Below are 16814 nucleotides of genomic sequence, written 5' to 3' on the forward strand. Positions count from 1 at the left end.
CGTATTGGTATGTACGGCAGGACCAACTCGGAAAGATAGGTAGGAGCAAGCCCATGTAACGCTTTATAGGTTAACAGTAAAACCTTGAAATCAGCCCTTGCCTTAACAGGAAGCCAGTGTAGGGAAGCTAGCACTGGAGTAATATGATCAAATTTCTTGGTTCTAGTCAGGATTCTAGCAGCCGTATTTAGCACTAACTGAAGTTTATTTAGTGCTTTATCCGGGTAGCCGGAAAATAGAGCATTGCAGTAGTCTAACCTAGAAGTAACAAATGCATGGATTAATTTTTCTGCATCATTTTTGGACAGAAAATTTCTGATTTTTGCAATGTTACGTAGATGGAAAAAAGCTGTCCTTGAAACAGTCTTGATATGTTCGTCAAAAGAGAGATCAGGGTCAAGAGTAACACCGAGGTCCTTCACAGTTTTATTTGAGACGACTTTACAACCATCTAGATGAATTGTCAGATTTAACAGAAGATCTCTTTGTTTCTTGGGACCTAGAACAAGCATCTCTGTTTTGTCCGAGTTTAAAAGTAAAAGTTTTCAGCCATCCACTTCCTTATGTCTGAAACACAGGCTTCTAGCGAGGGCAATTTTGGGGCTTCACCATGTTTCATTGAAATGTACAGCTGTGTGTCATCCGCATAGCAGTGAAAGTTAACATTATGTTTTCGAATAACATCCCCAAGAGGTAAAATATATAGTGAAAACAATAGTGGTCCTAAAACGGAACCTTGAGGAACACCGAAATGTACAGTTGATTTGTCGGAGGACAGACCATTCACAGAGACAAACTGATATCTTTCCGACAGGTAGGATCTAAACCAGGCCAGAACTTGTCCGTGTAGACCAATTTGGGTTTCCAGTCTCTCCAAAAGAATGTGGTGATCGATGGTGTCAAAGGCAGCACTAAGGTCTAGTAGCACGAGGACAGATGCAGAGCCTCGGTCTGACGCCATTAAAAGGTCATTTACCACCTTCACAAGTGCAGTCTCAGTGCTATGATGGGGTCTAAAACCAGACTGAAGCATTTCGTATACATTGTTTGTCTTCAGAAAGGCAGTGAGTTGCTGCGCAACAGCTTTTTCTAAAATTTTTGAGAGGAATGGAAGATTCGATATAGGCCGATAGTTTTTTATATTTTCCAGGTCAAGGTTTGGCTTTTTCAAGAGAGGCTTTATCACTGCCACTTTTAGTGAGTTTGGTACACATCCGGTGGATAGAGAGCTGTTTATTATGTTCAACATAGGAGGGCCAAGCACAGGAAGCAGCTCCTTCAGCAGTTTAGTAGGAATAGGATCCAGTATGCAGCTTGAAGGTTTAGAGGCCATGATTATTTTCATCATTGTGTCAAGAGATATAGTACTAAAACACTTAAGTGTCTCTCCCGATCCCAGGCCCTCGCAGAGTCTGTGCAGATCCAGGACAGCTAAGCCCTGGAGGAATACGCAGATTCAAAGAGGAGTCCGTAATTTGCTTTCTAATGGTCATGATCTTTTCCTCAAAGAAGTTCATGAATTTATCACTGCTGAAGTGAAAGCCATCCTCTCTTGGGGAATGCTGCTTTTTAGTTAGCTTTGCAACAGTATCAAAAAGAAATTTTGGATTGTTCTTATTTTCCTCAATTAAGTTGGAAAAGTAGGATGATCGAGCAGCAGTGAGGGCTCTTCGGTACTGCACGGTACTGTCTTTCCAAGCTAGTCGGAAGACTTCCAGTTTGGTGTGGCGCCATTTCCGTTCCAATTTCCTGGAAGCTTGCTTCAAAGCTCGGGTATTTTCTGTATACCAGGGAGCTAGTTTCTTATGACAAATGTTTTTCGTTTTTAGGGGTGCAACTGCATCTAGGGTATTGCGCAAGGTTAAATTGAGTTCCTCAGTTAAGTGGTTAACTGATTTTTGTCCTCTGACGTCCTTGGGTAGGCAGAAGGAGTCTGGAAGGGCATCAATGAATTTTTGTGTTGTTTGAGAATTTATAGCACGACTTTTGATGCTCCTTGGTTGGGGTCTGAGCAGATTATTTGTTGCGATTGCAAATGTAATAAAATGGTGGTCCGATAGTCCAGGATTTTGTGGAAAAACATTAAGATCTACAACATTTATTCCATGGGACAAAACTAGGTCCAGAGTATGACTGTGGCAGTGAGTAGGTCCAGAGACATGTTGGACAAAACCCACTGAGTCGATAATGGCTCCGAAAGACTTTTGGAGTGGGTCTGTGGACTTCTCCATGTGAATATTAAAATCACCAAAAATTAGAATATGATCTGCTATGACTACAAGGTCTGATAGGAATTCAGGAAACTCAGAGAGGAACGCTGTATATGGCCCAGGAGGCCTGTAAACAGTAACTATAAAAAGTGATTGAGTAGGCTGCATAGATTTCATGACTAGAAGCTCAAAAGATGAAAACGCCATTTTTTTTTTTGTAAATTGAAATTTGCTATCGTAAATGTTAGCAACACCTCCGCCTTTGCGGGATGCACGGGGAATATGGTCACTATTATCAGAGTGAAAAGAAGGAAGCCTGTGCAGAATAAAAATATTCCAGAACATGCATTCTGTTTGCAACAAGGCACTAAAGTAATACTGCAAAAATTTGGCAAAGCAATTTACTTTTTGTCCTGAATAAAAAGTGTCATGTTTGGGGCAAATTCAATACAACACATTACTGAGTACCACTCCCCATATTTTCAAGCATAGTGGTGGCTGCATCATGTCATGGGTATGCTTGTAATCATTAAGGACTGGGGAGTTTTTCAGGATAAAAAAGATACTGAATGGAGCTAAGCACAGGCAAAACCCTAGAGGAAAACCTGGTTCAGTCTGCTTTCCACCAGTCACAGCAGGACAATAACCTACAACACAGGGCCAAATCTACACTGGAGTTGCTTACCAAGAAGACAGTGAAGATCTTTATTTTTATAAATAAATATATACAGTACCAGTCAAAGGTTTGGACACACCTACTCATTAAAGGGTTTTTCTTTATTTTTACTATTTTCTACATTGTAGAATAATAGTGAAGACATCAAAACTATGAAATAACAAATATGGAATCATGTAGTAACCAAAAAAGTGTTAAACAAATCAAAATATATTTTATATTTGAGATTCTTCAAAGTAGCCACCCTTTGCCTTGATGACAGCTTTGCACACGCTTGGCATTCTCTGAACCAGCTTTGTGAGGTAGTCACCTGGAATGCATTTCAATTAACAGGTGTGCCTTGTTAAAAGTTAATTTGTGGAATTTATTTCCTTCTTCATGCGTTTGAGCCGATCAGTTGTGTTGTGACAAGGTAGGGGTGGTATACAGAAGATAGCCATATTTGGTAAAAGACCAAGTCCATATTATGGCAAGAACAGCTCAAATAAGCAAAGAGAAATGACAGTCCAAGAACTTTGAAAGTTTCTTCAAGTGCAGTCGCAAAAACCATCAAGCGCTATGATGAAACTGGCTGTCATGAGGACCGCCACAGGAAAGGAAGACCCAGAGTTACCTCTGCTGCAGAGGATAAGTTCATTAGAGTTAACTGCACCTCAGATTGCAGCCCAAATAAATGCTTCACAGAGTTCAAGTAACAGACACATCTCAACATCAACTGTTCAGAGGAGACTGCGTGAATCAGGCCTTCATGGTCGAATTGCTGCAAAGAAACCACTACTAAAGGACACCAATAAGAAGAGACTTCCTTGGGCCAAGAAACAGGAGCAATGGACATTAGACTGGTGGAAATCTGTCCTTTGGTCTGTTGAGTCCAAATGTGAGATTTTTGGTTCCAACCGCCGTGTCTTTGTGAGACGCGGAGTAGGTGAATGGATGATCTCTGCATGTGTGGTGTGATGGTGTGGGGGTGCTTTGCTGGTTACACTGTCAGTGATTTATTTAGAATTCAAGGCACACTTAACCAGCATGGCTACCACAGCATTCTGCAGCGATACGCCATCCCATCTGGTTTGCGCTTAGTGGGACTATCATTTGTTTTTCAACAGGACAATGACCCAAAAGACACCAGGCTGTGTAAGGGCTATTTTACTAAGGAGAGTGATGGAGTGCTGCATCAGATCACCTGGCCTCCACAATCACCGGACCTCAACCCAATTGAGATGGTTTGGGATGAGTTGGACCGCAGAGTGAAGGAAAAGCAGCCAACAAGTGCTCAGCATATGTGGGAACTCCTTCAAGACTGTTGGAAAAATATTCCTCATGAAGCTGGTTGAGAGAATGCCAAGAGTGTGCAAATATGTCATCAAGGCAAAGGGTGGCTATTTGAAGAATCTCAAATATAAAATATATTTTGATTTGTTTAACACTTTTTTGGTTACTACATGATTCCAAATGTGTTATTTCATAGTTTTGATGTCTTCACTATTATTCTACAATGTAGAAAATAGTAAAAATAAAGAAAAACCCTTGAATGAGTAGGTGTGTCCAAACATTTGACTGGTACTACAGTTGAAGTCGGAAGTTTACATACACCTTAGCCAAATACATTTAAACTCAGTTTTTCACAATTCCTGACATTTAATCCTAGTAAAAATGCCCTGTTTTAGGTCAGTTAGGATCACCACTTTATTTTAAGAATGTGAAATGTCAGAATAATAGTAGAGAGAATGATTTATTTCAGCTTTTATTTCTTTCATCACATTCCCAGTGGGTCAGAAGTTTACATACACTCAATTAGTATTTGGTAGCATTGCCTTTAAATTGTTTAACTTGGGTCAAACGTTTTGGGTAGCCTTCCACAAGCTTCCCACAGTAAGTTGGGTGAATTTTGTCCCATTCCTCCTGACAGAGCTGGTGTAACTGAGTCCAGGTGTCACGATCGTTGACGAACGGGAAGGACCAAGGCGCAGCGTGATATGCATTCATGTTTATTAACGACTAAACACACGACAAAACAACAAACGAAACGTGAAGTCCAAGGTAGCATACAAACAACATACCTTACACGGAACAAGATCCCACAACTAACAGGTGCCAAAAGGCTGCCTAAGTATGGTCCCCAATCAGAGACAACGAGCTACAGCTGCCTCTGATTGGGAACCACCCTGGCCAACATAGATCTAAACGATCTAGAAACTAACATAGACAAACCCAACACAGAAAATACACACCCTGACTCAACAAATACAAGTCCCTAGAGTCAGGGTGTGACACCAGGTTTGTAGGCCTCGTTTTTTCAGTTCTGCCCACAAATGTTCTATAGGATTGAGGTCAGGGCTTTGTATTGGCCAATCAAATACCTTGACTTTATTGTCCTTAAACCATTTTGCCACAACTTTTGAAATATGCTTGGGGTCATTGGGGTCATCAACTTCCTGACTAATGTCTTGAGATGTTGCTTCAATATATCCACATAATTTTCCTTCCTCATGATGCCATCTATTTTGTGAAGTGCACCAGTCCCTCCTGCAGCAAAGCACCCCCACAGCATGATGTTGCCACCCCTGTGCTTCACGGTTGGTATGGTGTTCTTCAGCTTGCAAGCTGCCCCCTTTTTCCTCCAAACACAACAATGGTCATTATGGCCAAACAGTTCTATTTTTGTTTCATCAGACCAGAGGACATTTCTCCAAAAAGTACGATCTTTTGTCCCTATGTGCAGTTGCAAACTGTAGTCTGGCTTTTTTATGGCGGTTTTGGAGCAGTGGCTTCTTCCTTGCTGAGCGGCCTTTCAGGTTATGTCGATATAGGACTCGTTTTACTGTGGATATAGATACTTTTGTACATGTTTCCTCCAGCATCTTCACATGGTCCTTTGCTGTTGTTCTGGGATTGATTTGCACTTTTCGCACCAAAGTACGTTCATCTGTAGGAGACAGAACGCGTCTCCTTCTTGAGCGGTACGACGGCTGCGTGGTCCCATGGTGTTTATACTTGCGTACTATTGTTTGTACAGATGAACGTGGTACCTTCAGGCGTTTGGAAATTGCTCCCAAGGATGAACCAGACTTACGGAGGTCTACAATTTATTTTCTGGGGTCTTGGCTGATTTCTTTTGATTTTCCCATGATGTCAAGCAAAGAGGCACTGAGTTTGAAGATAGGCCTTGAAATACATCCACAGGTACACCTCCAATTGACTCAAATGATGTCAATTAGCCTATCAGAAGCTTCTAAAGCCATGACATCATTTTCTGGAGTTTTCCAAGCTGTTTAAAGGCACAGTCAACTAAGTGTATGTAAACTTCTGACCCACTGGAATTGTGATACAGTGAATTATAAGTGAAATAATTTGTCTGTAAACAATTGTTGGAAAAATTACTTGTGTCATGCACAAAGTAGATGTCCTAACCGACTTGCCAAAACTATAGTTTGTTAACAAGAAATTTGTGGAGTGGATGAAAAACAAGTTTTAATGACTCCAACCTAAGTGTATGTAAACTTCCGACTTCAACTGTATATGTATATGGGGGACTGGAAATGATGCAGCAGTTACATTAATAGAACCAGCAATTTTAAAGGCAATTACCCCCCATATTAGTGAATGTTCCTAAGTTACAGTTTTGACCAAAATCTGCTTTGAAATCTATGCCAAGACTCTAGCAATGACCAACAACCAATTTGACAGAGCTTGAAGAATTTTGAGAAGAATAATGTGCTAATATTGTACAATCCAGGTATGCAAAGCTCTTAGAGACTTGTCCAGAAAGACTCACAGCTGTTATCAGTACCAAAGGTGATTCTAACATGTATTGACTCGGGTGTGAATACTTATGTAAATTAGATCTTTCTGTATTTCATTTTCAATACATTTGCTAACATTTCTAAAAACATGTTTTCACTTTGTCATTATGGGGTCTTGTGTGCAGATGGAAGAGGAAAAAAATCTAGTTAATCCATTTTGAATTCAGGCTGTAGCACGACAAAATGTAGAATAAGTCAAGGGGTATAAATACTTTCTGAAGGCACTGTAAATGTCTATCATGATCTCCAATCGCCAAACCCAAACGTTTCCAAAGCGTTTCCACCATCAACATGGTGTCTTCCTTCATTAATGTAATCAAGCAGTTAGCTGGTGTTCGGCGTAGTAGTCACCGTGGAGAAAGTAAACGCGAACAAACTACAGACTCCATAAGTTTCTTATGGGCAATGATGTGTAATTCGTTCCAATTACACTTCAGATAACAGCAGCCATCAGATGGGCTTAGTCAGTAGTGCTGCATGCCTTGCCTGCTGTAATTAAATCTGGAATCAATAGAAAGAATTTGTCATGTTTACAGCCCCCCCCCCTCTCTCTCTCGCTCTCTTTCTGCTGGGTTAAACTCATCACCTTAGTGCTGCTGCTGTTGTGTTTTACTGCAGAGACACACTTCATTATGTTCCTTCGTTCTGCAGGTACAGCACAGTACAGTCAAGATCACCAGGATACAGCAGCACAATGGATACAGCAGCACAATGATCAAATACTCTGGGAATGAATGGGGTTTAGAGATGAGAAGAGGGCAGGCAGAGCGAGAGACAGTTACTCAGTCATTGTTATTTATTTGATTTCCAGAAGTGTCCAGTCAGTCTTTAATTGTCTGTATTTGGCCCTGTATGCCCTAGATTGTAAGACTCACACATCCAGTAGTACACACTCACAAGCACACACAGATAGTCTCACACACGTGTACTTGTTCTACCTACTAAATAACCTATGACAAAATATGTTATTGGAAATTAATTTTAAGCCTGTCATAATGCTGAGTATACAGTATGCCCTAAATACATACTGTACATCTATGGCTTCACTCCCAGGCCTATTGGTTCATGAGAATGTTTATCTCTCCTTTCTATAGCATAGCCTGGGACAGTGATCCATATCTTTGATCGCTCAGACAGTAGCTGACATCCAACATGTAGGCAGTGCAGTATAACTGCTGCTTCAGCATGTATTGTTCCTTGGTAGGACTGCAGCAGCTCTCCTCCACTAGGGGTTTATGGAACCAACCATCATGGTGGAACTCCTCAGTCATACTGTGCTGCAACCTGCCATGTCTCCTCAATATTCTCTGTGACTGTGGACCACACTCATAAATCCTGTCAAGTGCTTAAAATTGTCAAGACACGTTGTTATCAATATATGTGAAACCGTGTAACTGAACGTGTGTGTGTGTGTGTGTGTTGTAGGGTGACCTAAAGGTAGCCCTAAGAGAAAACGTTGAGTTGGCCCATGAGTACAGAGACCTTCAGAAAGTCCTGATGATCGCCAAGCAGGGGGCTGTTGGGGTGTTTGACGAGAGGAACCGAACAGAGGCATCTTTTTATGATCACAAACAGGTAGGCTCTCTACTGAACGGTCTACTTCCTAATGTTATTAAATTATAGAGCTTTACATTTTGAATCACAATAATTGAATCATACATTTAAATCATGATATTATATTATATGATATTATGTTAAATTATATTATATCCAGTTTGCCGTTTTGATTGGAATGTTTCTTAGCATGGTCAGTAATTTTCGGATTGTTTTAGTTGGGTAACCAATGAGGAGATGACTGCAGTAATCTGATCTTGATGAGATAACCTTAGTGGAGGAGGATGATGGATGTGATATAGTAGTATTTCTGCCCAGGGGGAGATTAGAGAGGGGATAGGTGGATGCAATTCATGCAAACTTATAAAGACTAAGTTCACTATGCAGTCTTGAATGGCACTCTGAACTTGTGGGCCCTGGTCAAAAGTAGTGCCCTAGATAGTACAAAGGATGCCATTTGGGATGCATAATAAGTGTTTTTCAAGGTGTTCCAAGGTGACCTGTTTCATTATGTTTGTGTTACACATTAGCTTCTGTTCACTAGGTGGCCAATGGGCTAGGTGGCCAATGGGCTAGGTGGCCAATGGGCTAGGTGGCCAATGGGAGGGAGACCCATAGCAGGCACAGGTCAATAATAAAAAAAGAGAATGCACTTTCAATGCTAATACTCCCAAAGGTCTTAAATGAAAACTACAGAACATCGTATACTCCTAAAGGTGTTGAATAGTTGTGAGAGAGGCTACAGAAAACAACATTTGAACCGTTTTGGTCTTTATGGACCGGGAATTGCAGATGAAGACCATATTCTATAGCCTACACAGGAAATAAAACATGCACTGCTTCAAGCAATAAGCAATAGACATGATTTGTTTCCCCAAAATGACTAACACCTTTACTTGAGCAATTACTCATCTGACTGAATGAATGTTATCAAGTGAAAAATGCAGAAATGAAATCCTGTGGACAGGATTCTCCACGCTCATGATCAAAGCCTGATTTTCTTTTACTCTGGATTCAGCCTTCCTTAACCATTTCTGTTTGTTTCAGCTCTACACATAGACATTTAGTACAGAACCACCTTCCAACATCTCTAATTTTCTCATTCAAAATAGAAACAGATTGAATGTAATGATATATATATATATATATTGCTGATTTTCATATCCCTCTGACAATCTCATTTCTATCAGTTGTTATTCTCAATACCCAATGTTACAAGGTTTTATTCATAGTGGCTAGCTAACCTACTTCTGTCCCAGAGAAGAAAGACTAGCTTCAAAGGACCCAGCACACTAGTGGGATCATATCATAGCACACATTGTTTGACAGCCCATAGCAATACTGTGTACTGGAATGACATGGCTCACTCCAAACATGTAAGAAACTCTCAGTTGTTTGAAGAGCCTGTAAAATGTTTGATATTCAGCAGAGGGAGCCAATGGAAGCTCCTGCTAAGGCGCTCTACTGGTCTGACTCATCAAGCCAAGGTTTACAGGCTTTGGCCTGTTATAATACAAACGTAGTTAGCACCATAGTAGTAAGACATTGTACACAAAGATACATTCTGAATGTATAGCATTTGTAATTAGTTGACATTATACAGTAAGTTCATGTTACAATTGGTTTATTTTTTAATCACCTGCACATAGCTGAATGTTTCAATGCTCCAACCCAACACTTTCCTCAAATGTTAGGCAATATCAAAATATTTTTTTTGTATATGGTTACCTACCATACCTACCCCCTTCAACTAGCATAGCACTAACCTAAAAGTGGTTTTCAATGGCGATGTGTTATCTCCTCCAATAGCATCAGTTACTTTATGGTTCATGTAAGTGGCCTCTTATCATTGCATGTAAGCATTGTTTTGTTTATGTGGATGGAGCTCTCAGCACAGGTTTTTAACAGGGCACACCATGAAGAGAATTCCTGTTATTGTCTTTCCTTCAGCAGTAGATGGCTGAGCTAATTCGCTTTAGTTTCTCTATGCACTGGGGAACACATTGCCAAGCAATGATAAGCTTTGCAGGAGGAAAACAGAGATGGAGGGAGAAAAAGCAATGGCATCTATCAGAATTGAAAGAAACCCCTTTGCTTGAAACTGTGTTCAAATAATAAAGCGAGCGAGAATCATATCTTTCCAATAGACTAGGAATAATTTCTAGTTTCGGTGGGGGGTTCATGACTCTGTGTGTATGTGTAAAATATGTCTTGAGGGGATTGGTATAAAGTTAAACTGGGTGAAGTAGAAATATTTTACTCATCAGCTTTGCAGTCACAGAGTTTGCCTCGGCTAGAACAAAACTGCTGAAGCATTTGGAGAAAATTAACCCCCCATCCTGGCAGCCAGATGTGACTGGATTCTGATGACTGCACACGAATGGGCAGAGAAACCAAGAGACTGTGAAATTCCTGTCAGGCCTGTGTACTGCAGAATGGGCTATTGACTGCTTTCTCTATTCCTCTCCATCATTCTTCTTGAACACTGCCATTTATTTCCTCTCCTGCCTTTCCAATTCCTTTTTCTCTGTTCTCCTTTCCTTCCTTCTTTCTCCCTGTCTCCCCCCTCCTAGATGTATTTGTTGCAGAAGAGGATGCACAAAGCTGTGGTGAAATACTTCAGACAACGCAACCTCTATAGCCAGGCTGAACTGGCCCGCTTCCAGACCCTCTCTAATGAGAACAACCAGAAAATAAAAACTGTCCAGGTATGTATGTTTCATAGGACTGTCCCTTGTGAATCCACACACAGACAACATTACAACCATTCCAGTTTAATGGGTTTTTCTTGAATTCTTAAATCCGCCTGCCTACTCCTGCAGTATATCACAATATATTTTTTTAAGTGTTGGGAGGATTCATGGGTTGAGTAGATTTGATTAATTTAATGGGAGTATAATAATTTATAACAGTACAATAACTTCATGTATTCATGTAATGCTGAGCATGTGTGGCATCCCAAAGTTAAAACATGTTGAGCTGAGCGTCATGCCTCCATTGGCAGGGAACTAACCAGTCCACTAACCCACAGTAAAACATTCACCAGTCTCCACGGCCGTCTGTAGCATCATCACACTAGAGTTAAAGACGCCACCATCAACGCCGGCACAGTGAAGTGATTGATGACGTTTCGATGCGAGTGCCTATGGCATGCGGTGACCCGGCATCTGAGGATAGCCCTTTCTCCTCTACAGATAACTATATATACATTCACTCTGTTAGGTCGCATATTTATTCACTACATTACGTTTGGCTGTGTGGCTGCCTTATGTTTATTGTGTTGGGTGTTACTACTGGATAGCTGTCTATGGTACAACTTGGTTGAATTACCCCTCGCTACCTTTCTTATGTTTTGCTGAAAAAGTATTAGACACGTATTCTGAATCTGCAGGGGTGCATGGAGAAGTGGAGATCTTCAATTACTGGATAATGGTCGGCTAATATGTGGTGAGATGTGAGAGGAGGTCAAAGCGGACAGAAGGAGAGTGATGAATCTTTATCAAATGTGCTGTCCTGTAGCCCCCTCACCGACCATCATACTGAAGCAGGCAGGTGCCATTCTCACCGACCATCATACTGAAGCAGGCAGGTGCCATTCAACCATGGAACCATTCACATTCTCTCATAGCCATTATATTTTTATCCAGAGGTGTTTCCATTCAGCATTGTTTCCTTCCCCCTGCTCTCTCTCCAGGTGTGACAGCCAGCCATGTCTATCAGCTGTTCCCAATCTAGCACTACTATTACCTATGTCACAGTCCCACAGACTTAGACAATACATGTTTTGGCTAGGTCTTCATTGCGATTGAAATTATAATTCCACTGATTCTTTTCGATCAGACTTCTTTCCAGATAGAATTGATTTGACTTAATTTCAGACCCTCTGTGTCTAGTCTTCTCTACACAGTGAGCAATAACACATCTAGTCATTATTTCCCTATCCATCCATTCCTTCCCCCTTTTTATTGCCAACATGCTTTTTGATGGGTGTTATCCAGCCAGACATTACAGCCAGTCAGTAAGGGAGGGAGGGAGCAGTCATGTCTCCCAGGCCTAACCCCGAAGAGAGGAGGGGAGGCTCTAGGCAGCTGAACACAGAGCAGAGGGGAGAGCAGAGCAGGGAGGAGTGGAGCATGGAGGAGGAGGAAAAGGAGGAGGAGGGAGGAGCTATCAGGGAGCTGCAGAGTGTGAAGGACAAAAGAGCTGGTGTATTGAAGCGCAGCACACCGTCACCCGTCACAGCCCAGCGTCCCTCAGAGCAGAGCACAGCAGCTACTCACATTAAACCCCCAACCCGGCTCCTCCAGACTAGAGCAGGCTTTACTACGCACTACGCACAGCTTCCTTACTAAGCTTCCTTACTAAGCTTCCTTACTAAGCTTCCTTACTAAGCTTCCTTACTCAGGGTCCTTACTAAGAGTAGTGCACACCCCTTAGAAAGACCCCTTAGAGTAGTGCACACTTTAAGCACAAAGACCCTCAGAGTAACGTTCACTTTAAAACCAAAGCCCCTCAGCGATGCACTGCATACTTTATACACTGATGGTGATGGCCTCAGAGCAGTTCCCACTTCGCACCAACAGAACAAACCATAATGAAACAAATATACCAAAATGGAGTCCACATGGATTGAATCCTGCTGGGTACTATACTAATCCATAATGTCCACTTAACCTCTTTCGCAGAACATCAGAGAGGTCAGGTCTGCATTTCCACCACCAAGGCACACTAACATTATGAAGCCAAATGTTACTTATTTTCTTGCTTTGCAGCAGCTTCAGAGGAGAAGGCAGTGGGCGGTGGGGGAACTTGGGGGGTGTGGGATGGTGGGTGTGTGTGGTGGTGGGGGCGCTGTCATCATGTAACACCGCTGCCAGAACTGGCAGTTGAGTTTTTGTGTTCTGCCAGTTTACACCAGGGATGGCGTAATTGACAATGGCTAACAGCGGCGAGGCTCACAGTGCAGAGTGCTTGTTGAATAGCCAGTAATGATAGTAGCAGACGCCCACTAGCCCCGGTCTCCAGGGACAGTAATCCAAGATCCTGTTTCTGATATAATTGTTAGTCAGAGAATTTCTGCATGGCTAGGCCAGTTCAGATTCCCAAGTTGGTTGACAGTGCCAGGCAGTTTAATAGAAAAACTGGATGCTGAGGTTTTTAAAACACAGGCGCACTGAACCTGCACCATGGTTCAACCAGGAGCCTCTCTCTATTGCACTCGTTCTCGCTCTCTCCTTCCACAAAATAAAGATCAAGACGCTGGGCGTAACTTACTCTCACTATCTCTAGACAGCACGTGGAGCAAGCAGCAAGTAGTGAAACAGACGGAGAGAGCATCACATCAACAGTAGAGTTGTGTTTGTCTACTGTATGTCTGTCGTCAAAGCTGCTGCTCTCCCTCTCTAATCTCCTCCACTCAACGTCGTCTGACGACTGTCGTCACTCTGTTTTCTTAATTAGATGGTATTCATTGATTCTATTTGCTCCCTTATTCAAACAGGAGGAGTTGTCAGAAGCAATCCAGTGCATTTCTGCCTTTCTGCACTCTCTGGCAGATGACTCAACTACCATTGATGATGCTGCGACGATGGCGACAGCAGCAGGGAACAAACAAGCAGGTCCGGATGCCATTGGGTTGAACAAGAAGAAGATGCATACAGTTCAGATAACAGTGTAATTGGACATTCACCTGGTGCCAGACAACTTACTTACCCCAGCACGCTTCACTGACTCACTACCCCCCCTCTCTTTTACCAGAAGCAGATCCATAACAATGAAACAGGTGACTTTCATGCTGCTGCCAGGACTGATCTAATTTTAGCTGGGTGAATGATTGCAATTGGCTTTGCCTCATCAGATAATTAATCTATGTCACCATTAATTGGAAAAGAGAATAATTACAGGCAGTGTTGACAGAAATTCTATGCTTCTCCAGATTTGGAGCTCTAATCAGGACTACTAAAACCCTCCCTGACCTTAACTAGCACTTAGTACACCACCTCGACCACCCGGACCAATGCCCGAGCAAAACACTTCCTCTCAGTAGACAAGCACACTTGTTTTAGTTGTTTCATTTTTTTCTCCCTCTGCTCTTCTAGAAAGCTGTCTCCCTCAATCACTTTTCAATATTCAATCTTCATTTTGTGGAAGTTTAGCATTTTCAATGAGCTGGAGATGAATGATTAATGAATAAATTTAAATGCTTCATTTTGTCCATGGATCATTAGTTAAGTCCTTTGTGGGAAGGACCTGAGAAAGGAGTGAACATTATTGAGACATTAGCCTGGAGCAATCCAGGGGTAAATAGTGTGCACATTACGAAAGGATGTTGTGTAGCGTGGTGCAGTAGCCTATTGGCTTTCTAACTGAAGAACCCCCAGGTAACGCTGCTTTCAATTTGGCACATCTCACCTCAATCACATGTAGTATTTATTTGGAAGAGAAAATAAATGTTTATTATTTCATCAAGCATGTTCCCATTGCTTCATAGGCCTAATAATGATGTGGCACATTAATATTTATTGAACACACTTCAAAAGTTTTTATTTTCCTCTTTGATAAACATTTGTGATACAAGTATTATTACCACACCATTGTTTATATTTTGATTATTGTGATGGGACAATTTCAGACCACTGAAATGGGCTATTAGGCTATGGAGATGGCTATTGGTTTAAGATCTTTTCTCTCCTAGATGTTCTTGAACTCACCTCAAGTAGTGACAGTGTGATTTCCTATCAGGTCACTCAGCCAGGTGATAGATATTGTTGGTCCAGGTCTGCAGTCTTCTGGTTCTCAGTGTTGTTGATAGAGACGTTTGTTTGTTGATGACACCGAGGCCTCTCTCCCCTCCCTCCCCCCTGTCAGCCAGCCAGGGCAGAGGGGGGCAGTATGAAACAACAAGCTGAGAGAGGGAGACTGTAGCTCGGTTTCCATTCAATTGGCGAAAGATTATCATGCGAATATAAACAAATCTGCATAGAGAAAATATGTTCATTTTCCCACCAAACAGATTTGTTGCAGATAAAAATCAGTGCTTTATGACCTAGTGCACACAACATTTACTTTTTCATGTACCAAATAAAAATCAAAAATTCATTCGGTTTCCATCACATTTTCAACTCTACCGATAGTTTTGTCACAAGAACTGTTGCGTTAAATAGCAAATGTGCCTACTCTGGTCTTGTAACGTGCGCTCTAGTCAATATAGCGCTCTTGTCACGTGCGCTCTTGGCTCCTAAGGAACTGCATTTCAGTTCTAGAGGCGTTAATACAGACCCTGGTTCGATTAGACTGTATCACGATCCGGCGGTGATTGGGAGTCCTATAGGGCGGTAAACTGCAAGGTTTCCCGAGTCGTAGTGTTTGGACCACACAACATATCATCGCGTGACTCAAAGTTTACTTCGATATGATGGTTATTATATCAATATTTGTGCATAAAGGCATTTCCACGTCCATTTCTCGCATAATTTTTTTGTTCTACGGTATGACTTTACTCGCATAAAAACTATGGATGGAAACGTGGTTATTGACATCACCATTGACTTTAGCAACACATGCTCCATTTCCACTGCCAAGCTATAGAATAGCATCTTATTGAATCACCTGGTAGTCAAGTTGGCCTTATGAAAGTGTGTGTTTACTATGATCATTTTGACTTTTTGATTGTAAAGACCAGTAGTTTAAAGATATTCCAGTTTGGTGAATAAGGCACTCTAGGTGCAATACTAGTGAGTTGTGTTATTTTCATCACATGTCAAGGGTAACAATTTGTTGTATTGTGTGATTCCTCAACAGGCATGTTGTCTAAGACAGACATGCAGGTTAATGGATCTAACACGGTCTTTCAGATCAGCGCCTTACTAAGCTGGGATCCATCTCTTTCCCCAAAAAGTATTTTGATAAATGTACTGACTCTGATACAGATGTATGATCTTAATTTGAGCCTGTTTGCTACAGCAGGAAAATAATCCTACAGAAACAGGAAATGTGAATTTTATGTGGATTATAATTATTGGACATTTTTGTAGGGGTTGATACATTTTTCAAAGTGGAAATTATGAACTTCAGAAGCCTTTTTAAACCTCAAATACACTACACGTTTTAAAGTTCTCTTGCAACAGGGTGATCAAATTAAGATCCTACATCTGTATCTCTTAAACATTATAGCAATATCTCAAATGAAGGCACCTTCCCAACACATTAATCTCCTTTCCTTGCATCTAATCAATCCCCCAAATAAATGGCACTGAACCAGAGCTCGCTGTCATCACATTTGTCTGGAGGCAAGACTGTAGTGGGTGTACTGATGTGTACGTGTGTGTGTGTGTGTGTGCTTGTGTGTGTGTACTACTGTAGTGTGTGGAGATATTGATGGAAAAAATGCTAGGCCTACTGTACAGTATTTTATGTTTATTACATGTTATACACACTTGTGTTATTATGTAAAGTCTATGATGAGTAAACAAAATTCAGAACATGTGTCACAAACACAACACAGTGGGCATACACTACAGTATCTGTGGTATTTCCTTGTAATCATTTGTGACATGCCAGTCAGTGAAGGGG

At 41.4% G+C, this 16814-nt stretch overlaps 1 protein-coding gene across 2 annotated transcripts in view; it reads left to right on the forward strand.

The window, feature by feature from the left end:
* LOC121535338 (coiled-coil domain-containing protein 178) overlaps positions 1-13981 on the forward strand; it is a 31821-nt gene extending 17840 nt beyond the window's left edge. Inside the window, exons 18-20 of one of the 2 annotated variants that reach the window (XM_041842307.1) lie at positions 8115-8264; positions 10817-10951; positions 13744-13981. In XM_041842307.1, the coding sequence (XP_041698241.1) occupies positions 8115-8264; positions 10817-10951; positions 13744-13920 (462 nt within the window). In that variant the 3' untranslated portion in view covers positions 13921-13981. The remainder of the gene's footprint in view (positions 1-8114; positions 8265-10816; positions 10952-13743) is intronic. The other variant, XM_041842308.2, reaches the window with a different exon arrangement.
* Positions 13982-16814: the final 2833 nt, after the last annotated feature.

The sequence above is a fragment of the Coregonus clupeaformis genome, chromosome 21 (assembly GCF_020615455.1).
Source record: "Coregonus clupeaformis isolate EN_2021a chromosome 21, ASM2061545v1, whole genome shotgun sequence".
Taxonomy (NCBI): Eukaryota; Metazoa; Chordata; class Actinopteri; order Salmoniformes; family Salmonidae; genus Coregonus; species Coregonus clupeaformis.